The 22,196-nt window shown below is 39.9% G+C and overlaps 2 protein-coding genes across 2 annotated transcripts in view; one reads left to right on the plus strand and one right to left on the minus strand.

Moving 5' to 3' along the window:
- Window positions 1-20,231, plus strand: part of LOC123759808 (uncharacterized) — a 99,171-nt gene extending 78,940 nt beyond the window's left edge. The window contains exons 2-6 of the mRNA XM_069317928.1: window positions 521-668; window positions 14,361-14,463; window positions 16,084-16,375; window positions 17,782-18,515; window positions 18,729-20,231. Of these exons, the coding sequence (XP_069174029.1) occupies window positions 16,345-16,375; window positions 17,782-18,515; window positions 18,729-19,334 (1,371 nt within the window). The 5' untranslated portion in view covers window positions 521-668; window positions 14,361-14,463; window positions 16,084-16,344 and the 3' untranslated portion in view covers window positions 19,335-20,231. The remainder of the gene's footprint in view (window positions 1-520; window positions 669-14,360; window positions 14,464-16,083; window positions 16,376-17,781; window positions 18,516-18,728) is intronic.
- LOC123759660 (uncharacterized) lies at window positions 3,590-7,003 on the minus strand. Its single transcript, XM_045744864.2, has 2 exons — window positions 6,973-7,003; window positions 3,590-5,889 (listed from the first exon to the last, which is right to left on the minus strand). The coding sequence occupies exons 1-2, from the start codon at window positions 7,001-7,003 to the stop codon at window positions 4,046-4,048; spliced, it is 1,875 nt and encodes a 624-aa protein (XP_045600820.1). The 3' UTR covers window positions 3,590-4,045.
- Window positions 20,232-22,196: the final 1,965 nt, after the last annotated feature.

Consider the following 22,196-nt stretch of genomic DNA (forward strand, 5'->3'; position numbering starts at 1 on the left):
TCGAGATTGTTCTATAAATTTACTTGTTGTCGGCAAAGAGAGCTCTTCACCCAATCCCGAAGGGAGGGCGGGGGGGTCCGGCTTGTCTGATAATAACGTGATTGGAAAGGCTATTACCAGCATCGGCCCCAGTAAGCCTACTTAGCTATAAGAACCGAGCTGATCCAGCACTTCCTCCAGGCATTTGTCAAATTTTCCGTTACTTAAACTCACTTTTTCTCCAAAGTTATTCACAATATTTAATTAAAGAAACTTGAAATACCATAGACCTCTACTCTTCACGAGATTTGTTCTGTATTTCCTACCAAATTTTTCTTTCCGGTATGTTATTATTTTTTGTTCATATATGGGACCTATTCTTCCAGTGTCTTGAAATTATATATAATATAAAACCGCTCCTGTTTCCTTTCCTGAAGTTACATTTTGAGTGTTATGAGATAGTCCCAGTAATAGAGCCGTTTAACTGTGGCCACAGCATATGTAGGCCACATATGCTCCCTGTATTTTTCCATTTTTTCAGAAATATACCTTCACTCGAAAGGGTATGTGCAAGTATTGCGCAGTATTCAAGGCGGAGAAGCGCAAGTGATTTAAAAAGCAGGAGCATTGTGATGGCATCCATTGATTCAAAGGTCCATAGCCTTCACCTATAATTTTCCTGGCACATGGTAAGTTACTAGATCTCAGTAGATGAATTTTTCACTGCTGAATATCATGTTCCTTTACGTTTCCTACTTTAAGACTTATATTTGTTTGTAGTTTTTAATGTCTCCTACTGAGGCTTTTGTCATGCTGATTTTGGCATCGTCTGCTAAAGCTAGCTAAATTCTGCTATTTATATTTTTGCCTCTCTGATATGAAGTTGAGAATGAAAGTGGTTAGGTTGAGTAAATGCGAAATGCAGGACCTTTTTGTTCTAAATTCGAGTTTAATTGGGATTTGTTTTGTTGCCATTGCTTTATTACCTCCTTTGTGGAGTGGTGTTACGTCCGATGATTTAAGCTAGTACCTCTGGTATCGCATCAGCATCTAAGCTTTTTCTTTATATTACAACGAGTGCTCATGCTATTGGTATTTTGCATTTCTTTATGATTATGGAGTTCCAGGAGTCAGGCTCAGGGTCGAGTGTATGAGCATTTTGTCAGTTTGTGAAAGTCTGCCGTATTTATGTTAATACTTGTTATCATGTGAGTTGTGGCTGTAGTTCATGAAGTTGTCTGGATCTTCAACCTTCATATTGTCTGTTTGGTGCTAAATATTACGTTCTGCTGTTCTTTCATAATTTTATACATTTTTTTCATCCTATGTGAAGGAAAGTTCTCCTGTATACATAGGCTCAATACTGGTAGAATATTTGTATTTTATTTTATATATGAGAAATATTTAGTTTTGTGTTTCTTCCTACCTCGTGTGTAGCTTTTTGCTCCATTTACATTTTTTGATGTTGGTATAATAGCTCAATCTCCTGTTAATTTGCTCACTCGTCATGTTTAGATTAATTTACATTGGTTTCGATATTCGGATTTACTTGAGTATTTCAGAAGTCTGTTTTTCCATCTTTTGTAGCGTCTTCTGTGTTTTCTTTCTAAATCGGTCTTCTTTTTGGAACAAGTTCTAAATCGAACACAATATTTAAAGCTAAAGTTATTGAGTTTAAAACAATCAGCATAGAATGCTGATTGGCCTCTGCTTCTATAGTTCTAGTAATTATCTATTGGCTCCTGCTTGTATAGGAAGGGGCGAAGATAGACGCCACTGGCAAACGAAAGGACCTCTCTTCCCGTGTTAGTTTAGTTTCAATAGAACTAACACCCTTTCACGGTTCCCGAAGGGTGGCTATGGCTACACCATAGACAGGCAACCGGTTTTATATTAGACATAACAGGCAGCATGTCCCAAAAGCAGAGCAATTTATTTCCTTAAATTTAGATCCATTTTTGCCGATGTTGAAATTGTATTGGGAACTACAAAAACACGTTCACTTTACTACTAGTGACACAGAGAGTGAGGAAAAAGCTGAAAATTCTATTTTGGATGCATTCTGTTGGTGAACATTGATAAGAATCCCCCTTGCAAATATCTCAACCATGACAGATCCTCGCAGACATCCAGCTCAAGGCTGTACACAACTACACATCAATATAAACACATATCTGTATCTATAAGGGAGGTTGTCTGTCTGTCAGAATTTGGAGGCCAGACGCTTGCGGTTAGCCTCATGCAACTTTCCATGTTGAGTTGTGACTGTATGTCGAGTGTCATAGGGGAGGCTGGGGTCGACCCCCATGCCTGTCGATAAGTTAGATTGACTCCTTTTGCGATAACCAACAATGCTTATGAAGTCTGAAATATGGATTGTATTGCCCATAGAGTGATTTTCAACCGTATTCTCGGCTCTTATCAGATTCAGATGTTTATTCAGGTACAATGCCTAAAGCCACTATTACGCAATGCGTTTCGGGCAAGAAAAACATTAATATCTAGAACTTAATACTAATTGAGCATAAAGAATAAAAAGTGTTGAGAACAAATACAAATAAAGATAAAAAAAAAAAGGGGGAACATGACTGAAAAAGCAGCACAAATACAATAGGTTGACAAACAGTGTTGATTAAAAAAAAGAAAATAACGGACATGGGTTGACAATAGAGGAGTGAGGTAGGTTACAGGGAATTTATTAGGTAGTGTTTAGTTTTTATCTTAAACTGGTTGAGAGAGGTACTGTCTTTAACATGGTTGGGAAGGTCATTCCACATTCTGGGCCCCTTGATTTGTAGAGCATTTCTGGTTTGATTAAGTCGTACTCTAGGAATATCAAAACTGTATTTATTTCTGGTGTGGTGCTCATGGGTTCTGTTACAACCTTCTATGAAGCTTTTGAGATCAGGATTGGCATTACAATTTAGCGTTTTGTATATGTATAGTACACATGAGAGAATGTGCAGTGACTTAATGTCTAACATATTCAGGGATTTGAATAGGGGTACCGAGTGATGTCTGGGGCCAGAATTGGATATTGTCCTAATAGCAGCTTTGTGTTGAGTAATTAGAGGACGTAAATGATTTTGGGTAGTAGAGCCCCAAGCACAAATACCATAGTTGAGATATGGATAGATAAGGGAGTAATAGAGAGTCACCAGGGCAGGGCGTGGTACATAATATCTGATCTTAGAAAGAATGCTTATGGACATATCTTATGGACATTGAATCATCGTAGATAACGTTGAATTATCGTTACTCGAGCATGTTTTGCCCACTAAGAAAAACAGGAGGAATAAAAGGAGAGAATGGGAGGAAGACTGAGTGGAAGGGAGGGAGAAGGAAAGGGAGGGAGAATTGGAGAGAGGGAGAAGGAAACTGTGAGGTAGGAATGGTGGGAGAATGGTGGAGTGGGAGGTAGGAAGAATTCGAATGAGAGAAAATGAAACGGGAAGAGACCCGGGCAACGCCGAGTACCCCATCTAGTAGAAACATACATTCATACCATCTTTCGTGTTATAAACACAAACAAAACAAGGCAACTAATTAAAAAAATCTGATGAGATATATTTTATTGTTTTTATTTTCAGTTATACAAGACCGTCAGAAATGTAAATCTAAGCACGATTGGAACCTCTCCCGAGGGATAACTACAATTCACCAAACTCAAGTTATACATTTTACATTTTATAGTTATAGCTGGAAATGAGAAAATGGAAAAATAATAATAAACTGAACAGTTGAACAGTGTTCTAGAGCATGTATAAAGGTGACTATTATCCATTAGAGAGAGGCTTCAGCGTATACACAAAGCGAAAATTGGCTTTAGCGTATAAATATTCACACAGAATGTGACGTTTTGTATAAATATGCATAAGCAGATTGGATTCAGCAAATAAATTCAATTCAAGTAGATACAGCAGAGAGTAATGGACCCCAGAGGAGTATACCTGAACGACCCAGTTTACACTTCGGAGATCTGGTAGACCCCATAAGAAGACCTGAGCGACTCAGTTTACACTAAGGGTGTCCGGTAGACTCCTGGGGGAGACCAGAGAGGTCCAGTTTACACTGACGGAGTCTGGTAGAGGCCAGAGGGAGAGGCTGGCGCGGCGATGGTGTACCTGTTGCCATTGATGCCGTTGGTGTGACCGTTGCCGTTGGTGTGACCGTTGCCATTGATGCCGTTGGCGAGACCGTTGCCATTGATGCCGTTGGCAAGACCGTTGCCATTGATGCCGTTGGCGTGACCGTTGCCATTGATGCCGTTGACGAAACCGTTGCCATTGATGCCGTTGACGAGACCGTTGCCATTGATGCCGTTGACGAGACCGTTGCCATTGATGCCGTTGACACCGTTACCATTGGCAGTGTAGCCTCCATTACCATTGGTGTGCCCGTTGACGCCGTTTCCATTGGTGTACCCATTGACACCATTACCGTTGACTCCATTACCGTTACCATACACGTAACCGTTGGCGCCATTACCATTGACTCCATTACCGTTGACTCCATTACCATTGACTCCATTACCATTAACTCCATTACCATTAACGTAACCGTTGGCACCATTACCGTTGACTCCATTACCGTTAACGTAACCGTTGGCACCATTACCGTTGACTCCATTACCATTAACGTAACCGTTGACTCCATTACCATTAACGTAACCGTTGGCACCATTACCGTTCACTCCATTACCGATTACTCCATTACCATTAACTCCATTACCATTAACTCCATTACCGTTACGATATACATAACCGTTGGCACCATTACCGTTCACTCCATTACCGTTGACTCCATTACCATTAACTCCATTACCATTAACATAACCGTTGACACCATTACCGTTGACTCCATTACCATTGACTCCATTGCCATTAACTCCATTACCATTCACGTAACCGTTGACACCATTACCGTTGACTCCATTACCATTGACTCCATTACCATTAACTCCATTACCATTCACGTAACCGTTGGCACCATTACCGTTGACTCCATTACCGATTACTCCATTACCATTAACTCCATTACCGTTACGATATACATAGCCGTTGGCACCATTACCGTTGACTCCATTACCATTAACATAACCGTTGATGCCATTACCGTTGACTCCATTACCGTTAACTCCATTGCCATTAACTCCATTACCGTTAACGTAACCGTTGACACCATTACCGTTGACTCCATTACCATTAACTCCATTACCATTAACTCCGTTACCATTAACGTAACCGTTGACACCATTACCGTTGACTCCATTACCATTAACTCCATTACCATTAACGTAACCGTTGACACCATTACCGTTAGCTCCATTGCCATTAACGTAACCGTTGACACCATTACCGTTGACTCCATTTCCATTACTATAAATGTAACCATGTCCATTGCCATTTCCATTTCCATTAGCTAAGGCACCATTACCATTTCGCTTACCATTTCTGTACCCATTAGCACCATTTCTGTTAATCCGACTGTTACCATTCCTGAAGCCATTTTTGTTTCCGTTACCATTACTAAAACCATTTCCATTGCCAGTAGAATATCCGTTACCATTGCCATTGATTATTCCATTTCCATTAGTTACGCCATTAAAATGCCCATTTCCATTTACACCATTAACTAAACCATTTCCATTACCATTTATGGCACCATTACCATTGGTGTATCCACCGTTGCCATTTCCGTTTCCATTTACGGCACCGTTACCATTGGTATATCCACCGTTGCCATTTATGGCGCCATTGCCATTTATGGCGCCATTGCCATTGTTGGCGCCATTGCCATTGCTGTAGCCACCGTTACCATTTCCGTTAACGGCACCATTACCGTTACCGTTGAAACCATTAGTTGGAGGCAAGTAACCGAGTCGTGTGGAACAGGAAACGCCGATCACAACTGTTGAAGAAGAAAGTATTTAAATCATTGCATAATTTTAACACATTTTAGTCATAAAAACATATTAAAATCTCCAGTGTCAACGTAAACGATTTAGTACAAAAATGAACTTACAAAAATGAACTGTGTTAAAAAATGAACAGAGGATTGGTTCCAAGAAAAGGAGAATTTATTTTTCAGGTACTTAACATCAGTACATCTTTCGTGAAGCTCATTTTTCAATCTTCCTGCAATACTTTTATGTGCGGGTATCAGGATAAACTCAATTATGTCTTGCAGGGAATTCCTAAGTTGGAAACTGAGAATAAATTACAAACAGCTCGTCTTTCTAACGTTTCCAACGTCAGGAAAACGGTCAATTTAAAGTATCCTCTACTAACCTATCAGAGGACCCAAAACAGAAAAAGGGACGATACGTCACTTTCGCGAGCCGCTTCCATTTTCTAGAACGACAGTTTTTGATCTATACTAGCGAAGCATAGTATAGATCTTCGCTAGTATGCTCTTCGCTAGAGCATACTAGCGAAGAGCGACATTCTTCGTTAGAGGACAGGTTGCTTCAAAAGCAAAAATGTCATCTCAGAGGCACCTTAAACTGTCACGGGTGTGAAGCGTCCTTGCATCTTTGTGTTCAGGCAAGTTAATTGTTCTGTGATACCTACCATGAAAGTTGTTAGCTCTTGTTCTTGTTAAGCTCCTGGTGTGTTCTAGTGACGCGAGGAGCATCTCGGTCTTTCATTGACTCGGGTAACTAATCACCTGATTTTTAGTCTGGCGTCACTTGGTATCAAAAAATGTTATTCCACTCCTTATTCAGATCCTTATCCTGACCCCTTCCAAGTGTTATATAGTCGTAATGGCTTTCCCCTTCCCTTTGGTCCTCACCTCCCTAGAAAATGCTATTTGCCGCACAGAATGCTTATACCTGCCACTATGCAAAGTTTTTTTTACATCTGACAAGCGACGTATAGCAGCATGGCTTGGTGTTTTACTCACGGTAATCAACAACAACCATGAAAGCTCCAATAGCATTATATATAGACATATATTAAAAAGCACATCACAACTGTATTATAAACTTACCGGCAAATATTATGTGAGGCAAAAGCTTCATCCTGGAGTAGAATTATGAGTCAAGACAAAGCTGGTCTTGGTGTTGGCTTCCAGCAGACGAGAGGAAGACAACAACTGTGGATTAAGAGGAGAGGAAGAGTTGTGTTGGTGGATCGAGCCGGCGCCTCTTTATATACGGTGTTGTCGGGCACACTCTGGGTCCAGTTCAAGGTCAGATATGAGTAACAGACTAATGGATCACCTTCGTTTGTGGTCTTCGGCTCAACGCTCAAGGTTGGGGGCTCAAGTCGTGACTCTGGGAGCTCTGCTAAGCGCATTCAAGGAGGGGAGAGGGGGGGGGGGGGGGAGTTTATTATATTGGAATATACAACGATAGACGGAGGCGAAACCAATTCGTAAGAAAGTAGGTGCTCTTTCATGCCTTCAATTGTCTGGCGTTTCGCAACAAGATGGTTTCTCGCGAGCAGAACTGAGTTAGCAGGGAAACAAAAATGTTTTAATAAACGAGATGAAGAAGCGTAGATGTTGGTAGAGCCATGAGAGCCCAGTCTGGTGATGATGGTGGCCAGTGACGGTCCTCTTGGGTAGTAATGATGTTCCTGTGGCTAGTCATGGTCCTGTGGGTAGTGGTGATGGTCCTGTAGCTAGTCATGGTCCTGTGGGTAGTGGTGATGGTCCTGTGGCTAGTCATGGTCCTGTGGGTAGTGGTGATGGTCCTGTGGCTAGTCATGGTCCTGTGGGTAGGGGTGATGGTCCTGTGGCTAGTCATGGTCCTGTGGGTAGTGGTGATGGTCCTGTGGCTAGTCATGGTCCTGTGGGTAGTGGTGATGGTCCTGTGGCTAGTCATGGTCCTGTGGGTAGTGGTGATGGTCCTGTGGCTAGTCATGGTCCTGTGGGTAGTGGTGATGGTCCTGTGGCTAGTCATGGTCCTGTGGGTAGTGGTGATGGTCCTGTGGCTAGTCAGGGTCCTGTGGGTAGTGGTGATGGTCCTGTGGCTAGTCATGGTCCTGTGGGTAGTGGTGATGGTCCTATAAATTTTCTTGTTGTCGGCAAAGAGAGTTCTTCTTTCAAGCCCGAATGGGTGGGCCTGCTTGTCTGTTAACAACGTGATTGGAAAGGCTATTACTAGCAATGGTCCCAGTAGGCCTATTTAGCCATTAGATCCGAGCTGATCCAGCACTTCCTCCAGGCATTTGTCAAATTTTCCGTTTAAAATTTTCACTTTTTCTCCAAAGTAATTCAAAATATTTAATAGAAGTTGAAATACCATAGACCTGTACTCTTCACAAGATTTGTTCTGTATTTCCTACTAGATCTTTCGTTCCGGTACGTTGTAATTTTATTGTTCATATATGGGACCTATCTTTTATCATGCTGATTATGGCATCGTCTGCAAAAGCTAACACAATTCTGCTATTTATATTTTTACCTGTTTGATATAATCTTATCTTGGTATATGAGGTGATATGAAGTTGAGAAAGAAAGTGGTTAGGTTGAATAAATGCGAAATGCAGGACCTTTTTGTTCTAAATTCGTGTTTAATTGGGATTTTTTTTGTTGCCATTGCTTTACTACCTTCCTTGTGGAGTGGTGTTACGTCCGATGATTTAAGTACCTCTGGTATAGCGTCAGTATCTACGCTTTTTCTCTATATTACAACGATTGCTCACGCTATTGGTATTTTGCATTTCTTTATGAATATGAAGTTCCAGGAGTCAGGCTCAGTGGTCGAATGTATGAGCATTTTGCCAATTTATTTGTGAAAGTCGGCTGTATTTATGTTAATATCTGTTATCTTGTCTGAGTTGTGGATGTCGTTCATGAAGCTGTCTGGATCTTCAACCTTCACATTGTCTGTTTGGTGCTAAATATTGCGTTGAACTGCTCTTTCATAATTTTACTAATTTCTTTGTCATCCTCTGTGAAGGAAACTTCTCTTGCATTCATAGCTTCAATACTGGTAGAAGATTTTTTTTTTATTTTACCTATGAGAAATATTAAATTTTTGTTTCTTCCTATCTCGTGTGTAGCTTTTTGCTCCATTTACATTTTTTGATGTTGGTATAAGAGCTCAAGCTCCTGTTAAATTTTCTCACTCATCATGTTTACATTAATTTACATTTGTTTCGATATTCGTGTTTACTTGAGTATTTCAGAAGTCTGTTTTTCCATCTTTTGTAGCGTCTTCTGTGTTCTCTTTCTAAATCGGTCCTCTTTTTGGTTTTTCATATAGGAACATATCTCTGGCAAAGTGTTTACAATTTGGAGATGGATAATAATGTTATTTCTTTGGTAATTCTGATGCATAGCAAGATGCTGGATAGTTTTTTGTTTATTTCTACCTGTCAATGCCGTTTATCTTGAAGTATTTACTTTACAAATCTTCTTGCTTCTAATATATTTTGTGTGCCTTGCGTGTCTTAATGTTTGTTTGCATCTCTGTATGTCGTGTCTCTTATAGTTTTGTATCTGATTATTTATTCGTAATTCGTAAAGATCAAATTGAGAGTATTTTCATTCGTGGTTGGCTCTGTTATTTGTTGGTTGGTAAGGTTCCTGCTTTACTTGTCCTAAAAGTTCGTGGATAAATTAAAACTTATATGAGATTAGAATAACTCCAGAATTAGAGGCGAGGATTACAGTATTTGTAGTGAACAGTATAAATGCTTTTCAGACATTTAAGGGTTCAATCGTTGTTATCACATAAACAAACATTAAATCAGTTTACATTCTATTTTGTTCTACTACAAACAACATTTTCATTTTCTGACGGAAGTAAAAGTCTTCCCAGCCAACAGCATTGTTCAACACCAATTACACCTACCAGCTGTTACACTTTCCCTCCTCAGATATGATCTACCATGGCCCCGCTAACCTCGGTATTCAATTACCTTATACAAATATACAAGTATATGTAACTTTGACGACACTGGGTATTCAACTTTGCACAAAGGGATGAAAGAGTTTACTAATCCATAAATTAGATCGAGCCTAGATTACTCACTTTTAATTCTTATCTCAGTGCGTCGTCTTATCTATAGCTGTCAGATAAATCTCAAGACTAATCCAGACTAGATTAAGATACAAACAATTTGAATCTTCTCCCCGATACACACTATCTCTCTCTCTCTCTCTCTCTCTCTCTCTCTCTCTCTCTCTCTCTCTCTCTCTCTCTCTCTCTCTCTCTCTCTCTCTCTCTCTCTCTCTCTCTCTCTCTCTCTCTGATAGTCTGTACCTGGACGGGGCTCTGGGTGTTCTACTCCCCAAGCCCGGCCTGGAGCCAGGCTTGACTTGTGAGAGCTTGATCCAACAGCCTGTTGCTTTAAAGCGGCCTGTCAGATACGCTTTTTGTCCAGTGGCGCTCCCCCCCTTATTTTATCTCAGTCAGCTTATCATAAACTATTATTTTAAGGCCTTTAGGCTGTCTAAATAAATGCATTGTGTGTAACTACCTCTTTGTAACTTCAGTTAGAGATCGTTGCACCCAGAGGCTGGTCTTACTGGTGTAATTTATCATAAATTATTCAACAGTATCAGTGGTTTTAGAACACAATATCCTCATTCGCCACCATCTTGGCAACTGTCTTGGCAGAAGAGTAAATTAATTTATTATTTATGTTCCTTTTCTGCTATAGTTCACAACTACGACCACTAGTTGTATTAATGTTGGGTTTCAGAAACTCTTTTCTGTCCTTTCGTATATTTTGTCAAACTTTTATATGGTTATCATATCCTTTCGCTTCCTTTTTATTTCAATTTGGGCATTTTAAAAGTTATTAATGACTCACTGATGTTCATAGTAATTTCTGTTGGAATGAATTTCGTTATAATACAATATTCCTTTTTTTTATTTTGTAAGTGTTACTTATAAGGTGCGGGCACAGAACGCCAGCTTGGGTCTGACGTAAATGATTAATAATTTCGTCAACTTTAACCCATCCATATATTTAAGGGCTATTCTGAATTTTACCAAAATTGTGAAGGAAAAAGAACTAAAAAAAATCGTAGTTTTTTTTTACCATGAAGGATCACACGATTACGTCAAGGTCTTTTTCTTGATCTGATTTCATGAGAATTTCGTCGTAATCTACAACTCTCGTTGAGCCTATTCACAGACCTTCCTATTTCCATTATATTAAACTTGTCTATATTACTGTTTCCGCTCATTTGGTAAAGGTTAGTTTATTATTTATTTAGCTCAAAATTTTTTACATTGCTGCAAATATATTCTTGTCATTTTTGACGCCCTCTAGCAAATAATTGACATATATTATGTATATAATTGGGGCCAGTAATTACCCTTTTGAACCACATTCATGACTTTACCCATTAATCAAAACCATCCTTCATACTACTGAGTTTAATTTTCTTTAAGACAAGAAGATTACCTTCCATTTAAGTACTATCCTCTGGACTTCCAATATTTAACAAAAAAAAATGTTTAATTTTGTAAGAGTAACTCTTAATTTTGTATACAATTCCAAAAAATGCAGTCCGTCCATCATCATTTTTTCTTTCATTTCAGTAATAATAGATATCAAATTACCCAATAGATTTTATTAGCATGCTAAAGCTGTCAAAATATTTTACCCACTTCATCTAAAAAAAAAGTTTCAGCCTGTTAATAGCTACAGTTGTTAGTGAGATTGGCCTATAGTTCAGAATGTCCTCCCACTCGCAATTTTGATACGGAAGTCACTATGAAAATCACCCAGAATAAACAACCAGTTTCCTTCGTAGGTTTCTTCAAAATCCAGAATTCCATATTGCCATATATTACTTTTAAAGCCAATATCTAACAGAAATTACTTACTCTTCTCTTTGGTAATTTGTGTCAGTCCCGATTCTTTTCGTTGTGGAATAATTCTCGAGTATTGAAGCTTTTGCCATTTTTAAACAATGTTTTTCTTAGGTAACAAAAACGGGTGTATGGCCTCCAGCTTTTCGCATTGGTTGTCAGGAAATGTGGTATACAGGACTTTAATTTAACTTATTTGCAGTAGAGTGAGAATATATATCCAAGAGATAACCTCTGGGAGAGCCATTATTATAGCTTTACAGATATGTATGACTGACATCGTGTTCATGAAGAATACAAGCATGTCTTCCTTGTTTTAATTAACTCGCAAGCCGGTTTAAAACGCTCTGCTTAACGCCTAATACATTGAGCATATGTAGTTGTATGGTAAGTATGACACAGCCAAATGCTCTACTCAGATCTAGAAAGACAGCTTTTGTGATTTCGATGTGGTCAAAGCTATTCAAAACATCCTTGAAGAATTTCGTAACCCTTGTTTTTATATTACTTTCTGAAAGCTGTATTGGTCATTTGACAATACAGCTATTTGAAGCTATGTGATTAACAAGCACATTGCAAACAACTTCCTACAATATCTTTATAACTGCTGAAAGGACAGACACCGTTCTGTAAGTGTTATTAACTGTTTTTTTAATTTTAATGATGTGTTTTGTGTAACGTTGTGTAAATCAGGTAATTTAACTTGTTACATTGAAGTGTTTGAGTTGAAAGCTAGAAAATTTTCGAGTCTGTAAAATATTAAAATTAATAATTGCTAAGGATATGAGATCGTATCCAAGAGAACCATTTTTTTAGAGGCAAGACAATAATAGTGATGTCCTCCTGTGAGTAATGGGTGAAAGTATTAGGCAATTGATAGAAGGCGTTTAAAATATCTTAAGAAATAATCAGTTACTGGAGAACAATTATAAATGCCTTAAGTGGGAATGTACGGGGGGAAGTAGGTTCTAAACTAGTCAGAGATAGATGGTTGGAGAGGATCTTATATGTAGTTATCATGTCCCTCCAGTTCCGTCTCTCCTCCATTGTGCTGATGTCCAGTTTCCCAAGTCTTTCCTTCTTGCACAGGCACGAAACTTGTTGCACTATTTGGAGTTTTCCTCCTTCCATTTTGCGTTTCTAAGGAAATATATATCGGGGAACGTCATTATAGATTAAAATTGACTTGGGTCGCTTCAGTTGCTTCATTTAGCATCCATGGTACGATATTGTCTGGGTCATTGTGTCTTTCATTACATCTAGTGTCTTTAGTTATTTGCTTCTTCTGATGTCACTTCTATCTCGGCACGTTTTTCTTGCTGGGATCGTCTATTTTCTTAGTGCTCGCAGATTATGTTCTAGCTTCAAACTTTACTGGAAGCTTTCAGTGAGTACTTTTCAGAGTTCCATATTGTTCTTCGTTTCCTCTGTGTAGTCTGAACTTCCTGCTTATGGTAATATGGAGCAGGTATGGCTGATTCTTGACTTTACATGCCATTTCGTTTTCATACCGTTTATATTTCGTTCTTTTAATTCTTATGAACTCGTTTCTTGGTCATGTATTTACGTAATTTCTTGTTGTTGTGTGTTTGTATTTCTGACATGCACTTTGCTTCACCTTTAAACCCCCCTTCCAACAGGCATTGCCCGTTAAACAATGGGTAATCATGTTCTTGATTCCACTGTCTCTTACAGACTGTATGAATCTTTCTTCCGTTGTTAACTATAATACATCGTTTCTTGTACTGTTTATGCTCAGATATAATGTCTTATGTTATTCTCTATATCAAATATCTGACCTTCGTGTACTTTAATTTTAACATGAGCCATCTGCTCTCTCTCGCTTTCTGCAGTCTTCGTTGACAAAAGATAGTCGAAGATTAAAATCGTAAGTGATCAAGGACCCCTTATTGACATCTCATGTTCAATGCTCTGTAGCGTCTTCTTTTTCATCTAAAGCCCAAGCCTCGTCTAGCTGGCTAATCTCTAACCTCCCTCCTCTCTCCACGTCTCTTGCATGATATATTAGAAAGTTCCACTTCGACCAGTATCTCTCTTTACATAGCTTCTACCCTTCTCAGGTCTGTTGTTTCCAAATCTAACAACAGGTTTGGCTATGGGTGAACATTTGGCTATGGATGAAGTGTTCTGTTATGAACAGGTTTGCTCTCAGGCTGAGGGAGGTTCCTGAAACCTCTTGGATGATAGTTATATGCATCTCTCTTAAAGGTTTTGTAATATTGTCTTGGTCTTGCATGGTTCTCTTAGGGAGGGGGATATTATAGCCTTGGGCGCTTTAAATTCTTTCATTGAAATAACTCGTGTGATATAACCTGCAATTGTTTACTCTGCATTGATCTCTTCACATGCGGAATTTTCTGAGAAGTCGTGCCAATTCTAGTCTCATATTTATTTTCTGTGTTACTTGATATTCTCCTGGGAACATTGCCTTAGTTATTATGTTAATAGTCTGCACTACGTGTGTTACATCAGGGTATTCATCCTTTGTCATTTCAGTTAATTCATCTGCTTTATTGTGCATGCCGTTAGTAGTGGTGTAGCATATAATATCTGTATTGCTATTTTGCCATGCTCTCAGGGGTGAAGGACTGGTTGGGCTCAGATGAAGGAACAAGCAGCGAAGAAAGGAGAAGAAGCCTAGAAGAGAAGACCTTATTCCTGCGCCTTCCTCTCCTCATCACGTAATCACCACGTGGTTATCACGTAGTATATTGGCGCTTTCACCAGATAGTTCCCTTCACACACTCCTGAGGGTCGCAGTAAGCTCTTAATAAAACAAAACATTTATAAACATGATTAAACTGAGGCGTTATGACGGATATAAGTGACTCGCGCCAATCACATCCATAAGCCTCACGTCTTGGCGCCCAGAGTGGTGCCAACATCGCCAATATTTTGGTTTATTAAGTCACTTGGCGCCAGAGAATATTCCTATGAACATACATTACACCAACCGAATACTCTTATGATAACGTTCAGTTTAAGCAGCCTACGAGTGCATCTTCAAGATGATTTTAATCAGAGACCGGAAAGTATGTACAAATGTACCACTTAATCCCCAAAGTGTGTATTTTCGCAAGCCACGCTACCTTCTGGTATACAAATAAGTACAAAAATAAATAAATAAACTTCTCAGCACTTCTTGGAAGAAGAGTGTCATTGATTGAGGTTCAGAGTCATCAATAATTGTATATATCACAGAAATATCTGTTGATTTGGAACTGTCCAGGTTAAGTTGAGAGCTGTTGCCTTGTTGATGCTTGAAAAACACAGTTCCATGCGTTTCCTATTCAATATCAAGTTCTTCTCTATGATGAGATGGTTATTGACTTTACTGATATGACTCATTGAGCTGGCCATTGACCACATTGATGAGATCACTCGCTGTGTGATCCAATGTAGTCATACCTTACCTTGAGGTGCTTCCGGGGCTTAGTGTTCCCGCGGCCCGGTCGTCGACCAGGCCTCCTGGTTGCTGGACTGATCAACCAGGCTGTTAGACGCGGCTGCTCGCAGCCTGACGTATGAGTCACAGCCTGGTTGATCAGGTATCCTTTGGAGTCATTGGGACGAAGGACAAATGCTGGGCTCGAGATCTTCCCCCAACACATTAAATTATTCTTGACATAATGTACCTATGCATCTGGAAATTCTTGTCTTGAACATTTGAATAATACCATCGATAAAACTGAATTGTTAGTGGGGTAAAATACCAGTGGTATATGACGTTGAAATCACGTATTCAGAGGAGAAAGTGAACCCAGCTAGCTGGGACGCACACGTCACGCGCGCGCGCGCGCGTCCCTGAACCCCCGAGGGTGCAGAATGGCGGGAAGTTTGTGAGGAAACATCTCCTCTTTCTTCCTCATCATTACTAGGAATTATATCTGGTTCTTGTGATAATTCTTATCGGTCATTGTTTTGTCATAACAACTGCTCGCCGGGTTATATTGTTCAGCTGAGCGTGAGATAGATATACAAACAAAAATAGGGAGAGAGAGAGAGAGAGAGAGAAAGGGAAAGAGAAAGAGAAAGAGTCGGACAGACAGACAGAGACAGAAGAGATGAAGGAAGATGGGGGAAAGCGCTAAGCCATAAAGATTATATAGCACTTGGAAGGGACCAGGACAAGAATTTGGAAAGGGACGGGGGGGGGGGGGATGGGGGGAAGACAGAGAGATGAAAGGAGGAGAGAGAGGAGGTGGAGAGAGACGGAAAGGGAGAGAGTGAGAAAGAGAGAGATTGAGAGGGGAGAGAAGGCGCGGACGATAAATCAGTATATTAAAACTGCAACATTTCAGAATAAAGTGAATGAAAGTTGACGAGAAGAGTGCCCGAGTTTGAGACCTCTGACCTGTTCTACTTAACAACGGCCGGGCAGGTGACCCGAGCTGTGAGTGCCGGCTTAGTATATATAACAGCGGCAGGACGCGACTCCACTACACACTCGATCTCTCCTCTCATTCTCTTCCTCATCGAGAGCTTCCTTCAGCGCCTCCAGCAGAGCTGCAGGTCGTACTCACACACTAGTCACCTGGCTCGGTCTTCAGCAAACTCATAAGATGAAGGTTGCAACGCACTTAATGTTTGCTGGTAAGTGGATCAGGCACTTCTCTATAAAATACTTTGAGATTAAAAAAAGGTTGTTGATTAATCTGCAAACACTCAGACTAAGTGTGTGTGTGTGTGTGTGTGTGTGTGTGTGTGTGTGTGTGTGTGTGTGTGTGTGTGTGTGTGTGTGTGTGTTTTCAATCTACGTGAGAGCAACCGCTGGATATGCAGCTCCGACTTGTAATTCACAAATCTAGAAAAGGTGCAAAAACTGCAGTATGATTCAAGAGCTAATGGGACAGAGCTAGTAAGGCTGAGGGAATTGGCCCTAATCTCACTGGAGGAAACTATGAACATTGATAACGACATAACCGATTCTGAGGGGAACTGAACAAACAGATGAAAAAAATTTAAGGAACTTCTTTTAATTAATTCATTACCCATCCCATACCAATCCCTTAGGCGGTGGTGTAAAGGGTTACAGACGCACATAGTTATACAATTATTTAACACACACACACACACGTGTATGTGTGCGCGTGTAATAGAGATAAATATATGCAGTAGCCATGAAAGAGGAAATAATAGATTAATAATTGGAAATAAAAGATAGATATAGTAAATATAGTAGATTGGTTAGAAAGGTGGGGTACAAGAGCTAATAGCTCGTTTCTGCAGGCACAAATAGTAAATATAAATATTAAATGCAAATAGTAAATACATACACAAATACATAGTCATCTATAAATTTCACAAAAATAATTTGGAAATGTGTTTATGAGTTTTATATCAAACTTTGGCATCAGAAAGATATAAGAAAATTGATTAGTAGGAGGCTAAATAAATTGGAAAATAGTATTTATGCAACAATGGTACACATATAAACTCATCTGTGTAATTGGCAGATGTAGTAAAAATAGGATTTTGCTCCTAAAGTTGAAAAAACTAAAGTGCATTTGAAGTACGTTTGCACATACTGTATTTTTTTAGTATTCCTGCACATGTGGCATTATTCCAAATGCTCCTGTACCTATTGTATTATTTGCAGTGTACATCCACGTGTTGAATAACTTCAAGCGCGACTAATGTATTATATAAAGTACACCTGACATTGTGTATTATTTGAAATGCACCTAATATATTATTAGGTGCATTTCAAATAATGCACAATAATGTGCAGGTGCACATTATAATAATTATATTGTGCACCTGCACATATTGTATAATTAGAAGTGTTCCTGCACATGTTGAATGATATGAAGTGCTACTACACATACTGTATAATTTGAAGTGCTTCTGCACATATTGTATAATTTGAAGTGCTTCAGCACAAATTGAATGATATGAAGTGCTACTACACATAATGTATAATTTGAAGTGCTACTACACATATTGTATAATTTAAAGTGCTTCTGCACATATTGTATTAGTTAATTATGTTCCAACAGCAGCGCTGGCTGGGAGATGTTGGGCACTGAACCTTAACTACTTAACTCCAACGAGCGGCTTCAACGGCAACGGAGTTAATGGAAACGGAAATGGCGCTAACGGCAATGGTTATTCCAATGGAAATGGAGGGTATTTCAATGGAAATGGATTTGGAAATGGAATAATAATAAATGGCAATGGAGTTAATGGCTACGTAAATGGAAACGGAAATGGCAATGGGGTAATTAATGGAAACGGATACACAAATGGTGGCAATGGTAATGGATTTGCTGTCAATGGGAACGGTAACGGAGCGATACTCGGTAACGGTAATGGAGCTATAAATGGGAACGGTAATGGATTTATATACGGGAACGGCAATGGCGTGATTAACGGCAATGGAGTTTTAAACGGCAATGGAGTGATCAACGGTAACGGACTGATCAACGGGAACGGAAATGGAGTGATCAACGGGAACGGTAATGGAGTGATCAACGGTAACGGACTGATCAACGGGAACGGTAATGGAGTGATCAATGGTAACGGAGTGGTCAACGGGAACGGTGTGATTAACGGGAACGGATATTACTACGACCTGGTAGACCCCATCGCCGCCCTTGGTGACGCTATTGGAGGCGGAGGCGTCCCCGGCGTGGACTACCCCATCCTGGCTTCTGTCCCATTCACCGGATTCTCCTGCACCGGACAAATCCCTGGATACTACGCTGATACTGCCCCAGAGGCCAGATGTCAGGTGAGTCTTATGTTGTTCCTAAGGCCGGATGTCAGGTGAGTCTTATGCTACCCTTGTAGCCGGATGTCAGGCGAGTCTTATACTGTTCTTGTGGCCGGCTGAAAGATAGTCTTGGGCTTCCCCTTGAGGCTAGTTACTAGCTAACGCTAATTCTTATTTTTGACACCGAAGATTAGTACAACGTTGCTTCACTAATACTATTGTCCTCGGCAGGTGTTCCACATCTGCCAGGCCGATGGCAGGAGCGACTCTTTCCTCTGTCCCAACGGCACCATCTTCAACCAGCAGTACTTCGTGTGTGACTGGTGGTACAACTTCGACTGTTCCACCGCCCAGCAGTTCTACGGTCTCAACGCTCAGATCGGTCTCACCAACGGTAATGGTAACGGTTATTCCAACGGCATCGTTAACGGAATTGTCAACGGTAATGGAATTTTTGGAGTCAGATCAAATGGAAATGGTCTTCTGAATGGAAATGGACTCATTAATGGACTATCTAATGGCAATGGATTTGGTAATGGAAATGGAATAGTTAACGGTAATGGATATGGTAATGGATTAGTTAACGGCAATGGATTTGGTAATGGAAATGGATTAGTTAACGGCAATGGATTTGGTAATGGAAATGGATTAACCAACGGCAATGGATTTGGTAATGGTAATGGATACAATAATATTAATGGAAACGGACTCTTCAATGGAAATGGACACATAAATGGAAACGGAAATGGGGATTCCAACGGCATTATAGTCAACGGGAACACCATTGGCACTGTGCCTTCGACTCCCAGCAGTCTGTACCAGACCCCCAGAGGATGAACACTGCCCTCCCCTGCTTCACAGTGCTGGTTGAGATGCGCTTCCTTTAGCTTCCTTCTAAAAGCTTAAATAATTGAACTTCAGCGGATATTGGAGCTTGATTGGCCCCTGAGGCTAGTGTTGTCCTGCGGCCATAGTGTTGCCCCTGCGGCTACAGTGTTGTCCTGCGGCCACAGTGTTGTCCTGCGGCTGCAGTATTGTCCTACGGCCTTAGTGTTGTCCTGCGGCTACGGTATTCGTGCATTTTATGCTTACGTGAGCTTCTGTAAAGGGTATAATTATTTATTTTAAAATGCTAGCATTTGATAGAGGCAATAAGACTGTCACAAACGATGCTTCTATCATATTACTATGTTGGTATACCTCATAGTGGTTTACTTGATGGTAGTATACTTCAAGGCGGTTTACTTCCTGTTGGTATACCTCATGGTCGTATGATTCATTTTAATATATTCCATTTAAAAGTCAAACAACTCATTACCATTACCAGTATTATCGCCATAGTTAATGATGTATTTTCATAATCAAATGATATATTTAACATCGTTGAAGATACTGAATTATTCTTCTTTAAATACACTGAATACAATCTCAATAAGACATGAGAGAATCTTGGGAGAAGGCTATAAGGGCTTTATTGATCCCCGCTGCTCAGCTCCTGAGATTCCTTCACAGATATATGACATTACTGTGATGTGTGTGTTGAATCAGCCCTATTTTGCACCTTTGTCGAAGCGTTTTGTTGTGCACCAGTCTTGGCCTTACATAGGTGATGGTAAATGTTTGTCAGAAAAGCGTCAGCAGCTGTTGGCTTACTATATGCAATTTATTTTTGGCTTACAGAGCTATCACAAAAATTATTTTTGTATTAAAAATAGATGCAATATCGCAAATAAATCCTGTTTTTATTCCCCTGTTCACATTTATTTTTTTTTTATTTTTTTGCACTGAATCATTGATCATGTTAGTGGCTAATATTGACGGTATGGAAGAATACGTTTTTATATCAAGTTAACTTAGACCAGGACATTATCATTATGAATTAGTTTTATTAAAGGTCCTCCAGAGATATAATAATATTGACGTTCTAATTGTAGTTCTGTGTCTAGAGAAATATATAAACATAAAGACAATAAGGAAAATAATGACAATAACCTCGAGCTCTAGGTTACAATAATTATTTTTTGTGTTTTGTACACAAGACAGACACGTTTTTGAGTTATGTTTACTACGAAAATATAAGAACAAGGCAAAACGTTAACACTTGTAAAACATGGACGTTATATCACGCCACTACTCAACATCTTTAATGGCATCTATAAAATTAAATGGCATCGCTAATAATATGGATATACTGTAAATAATAAATATTATCAGTAATAAAAATATTTAATAACACACACACACACACACACACACACACACACACACACACACACACACACACACACACACAGGCTATTTAACACAAGGGGAACACGCACAAGGGGACACAGGTGGAAACTGAGTGCCCAAATGAGCCTCAGAGATATTAGAAAGAACTTTTTTAGTGTCAGAGTGGTTGACAAATGGAATGCATTAGGAAGCAATGTGGTGGAGGCTGACTCCATTCACAGTTTCAAGTGTAGATATGATAGAGCCCAATAGGCTCAGGAACCTGTACACCTGTTGATTGACGGTTGAGAGGCGGGACCAAAGAGCCAGAGCTCAACCCCCGCAAGCACAACTAGGTGAGTACAACTCGGTGAGTACACACACACACACAAACAAGAAGACCTAGACAAGCTGCAGGAATGGTCGAATAAATGGTTGTTAGAGTTTAACCCAAACAAATGTAATGTAATGAAGATAGGTGTAGGGAGCAGGAAACCAGTTATAAGGTATTATTTGGGAGATGAAATACTTCAAGAGTCAGAGAGAGAAAGACCTGGGGGTTGATATCACGCCAGACTTGTCCCCTGAAGCCCATATCAAGAGGATAACATCAGCATCGTATGCCAGGTTGGCTAACATAAGTTTCTACGGCCTTTAGACACTTGTGTAAGGAATCTTTCAGAACTTTGTATGACACATATGTCAGACCAATCCTGGAGTATGCGGCTCCAGCATGGAGTCCATATCTAGTCAAGCATAAGACTAAACTGGAAAAGGTTCAAAGGTTTGCCACCAAACTAGTACCCGAACTAAGGGGTATGAGCTACGAGGAGAGGCTACAGGAATTAAACCTCACGTCACTGGGAGACAGAAGAGTTAAAAGGGACATGATCACAGTATACAAGATTCTCAGAGGAATTGATAGGGTAGATAAAGACAGAATATTTAACACAAGGGGCACAGGGTGACTGTGGTGATGGAAGCAGTCTGTTGTTGTCTTTGACAAAGAAGGAAGCCATCTGTGGGTGACATTCATGATACAGAAAGCAGTCTGTGGGTTGCTATAAAGTTGAAGGAAGAGTCTGTGGGCGACTTATGAAAGCAATCCGTGTGTGAAGGTAATGAATGAAACAATCTGTGAGTGACTGTGTTGGTGAAGGAGGTTGTCATTCTGGTTTGCTCTTCTGCTCTTCTGTGGATCTTAGTATGTGAATGGCTCGTCTGTGGTTATATGTGTGTACTCGCCTAGTTGTACTCACCTAGTTGTGTGCTTGTGGAGGTTGAGCTTTGGCTCTTTGGTCCCGCCTCTCAACCGTCAATCAACTGGTGTACAGATTCTTGAGCCTACTGGGCTCTATCATATCTACATTTGAAACTGTGTATGGTGTCTGCCTCCTCCACATCACTGCTTAATGCATTCTATTTGTTAACTAGTCTGACACTGAAAAGTTCTTTCTAATGTCCCTGTGGCTTATTTGGGTACTAAGT

This window comes from Procambarus clarkii, chromosome 8 (genome assembly GCF_040958095.1).
Source record: "Procambarus clarkii isolate CNS0578487 chromosome 8, FALCON_Pclarkii_2.0, whole genome shotgun sequence".
Taxonomy (NCBI): Eukaryota; Metazoa; Arthropoda; class Malacostraca; order Decapoda; family Cambaridae; genus Procambarus; species Procambarus clarkii.

Excerpts from the sequence above, each read along its gene's own strand:
- LOC123759660 (XM_045744864.2), bottom strand. The coding sequence starts at position 7,003 with ATGAAGCTTTTGCCTCACATAATATTTGCCG. Across the intron at positions 5,890-6,972 it reads GCCTCACATAATATTTGCCG|TTGTGATCGGCGTTTCCTGT; the intron begins GTAAGTTTATAA and ends CTTCTTCAACAG.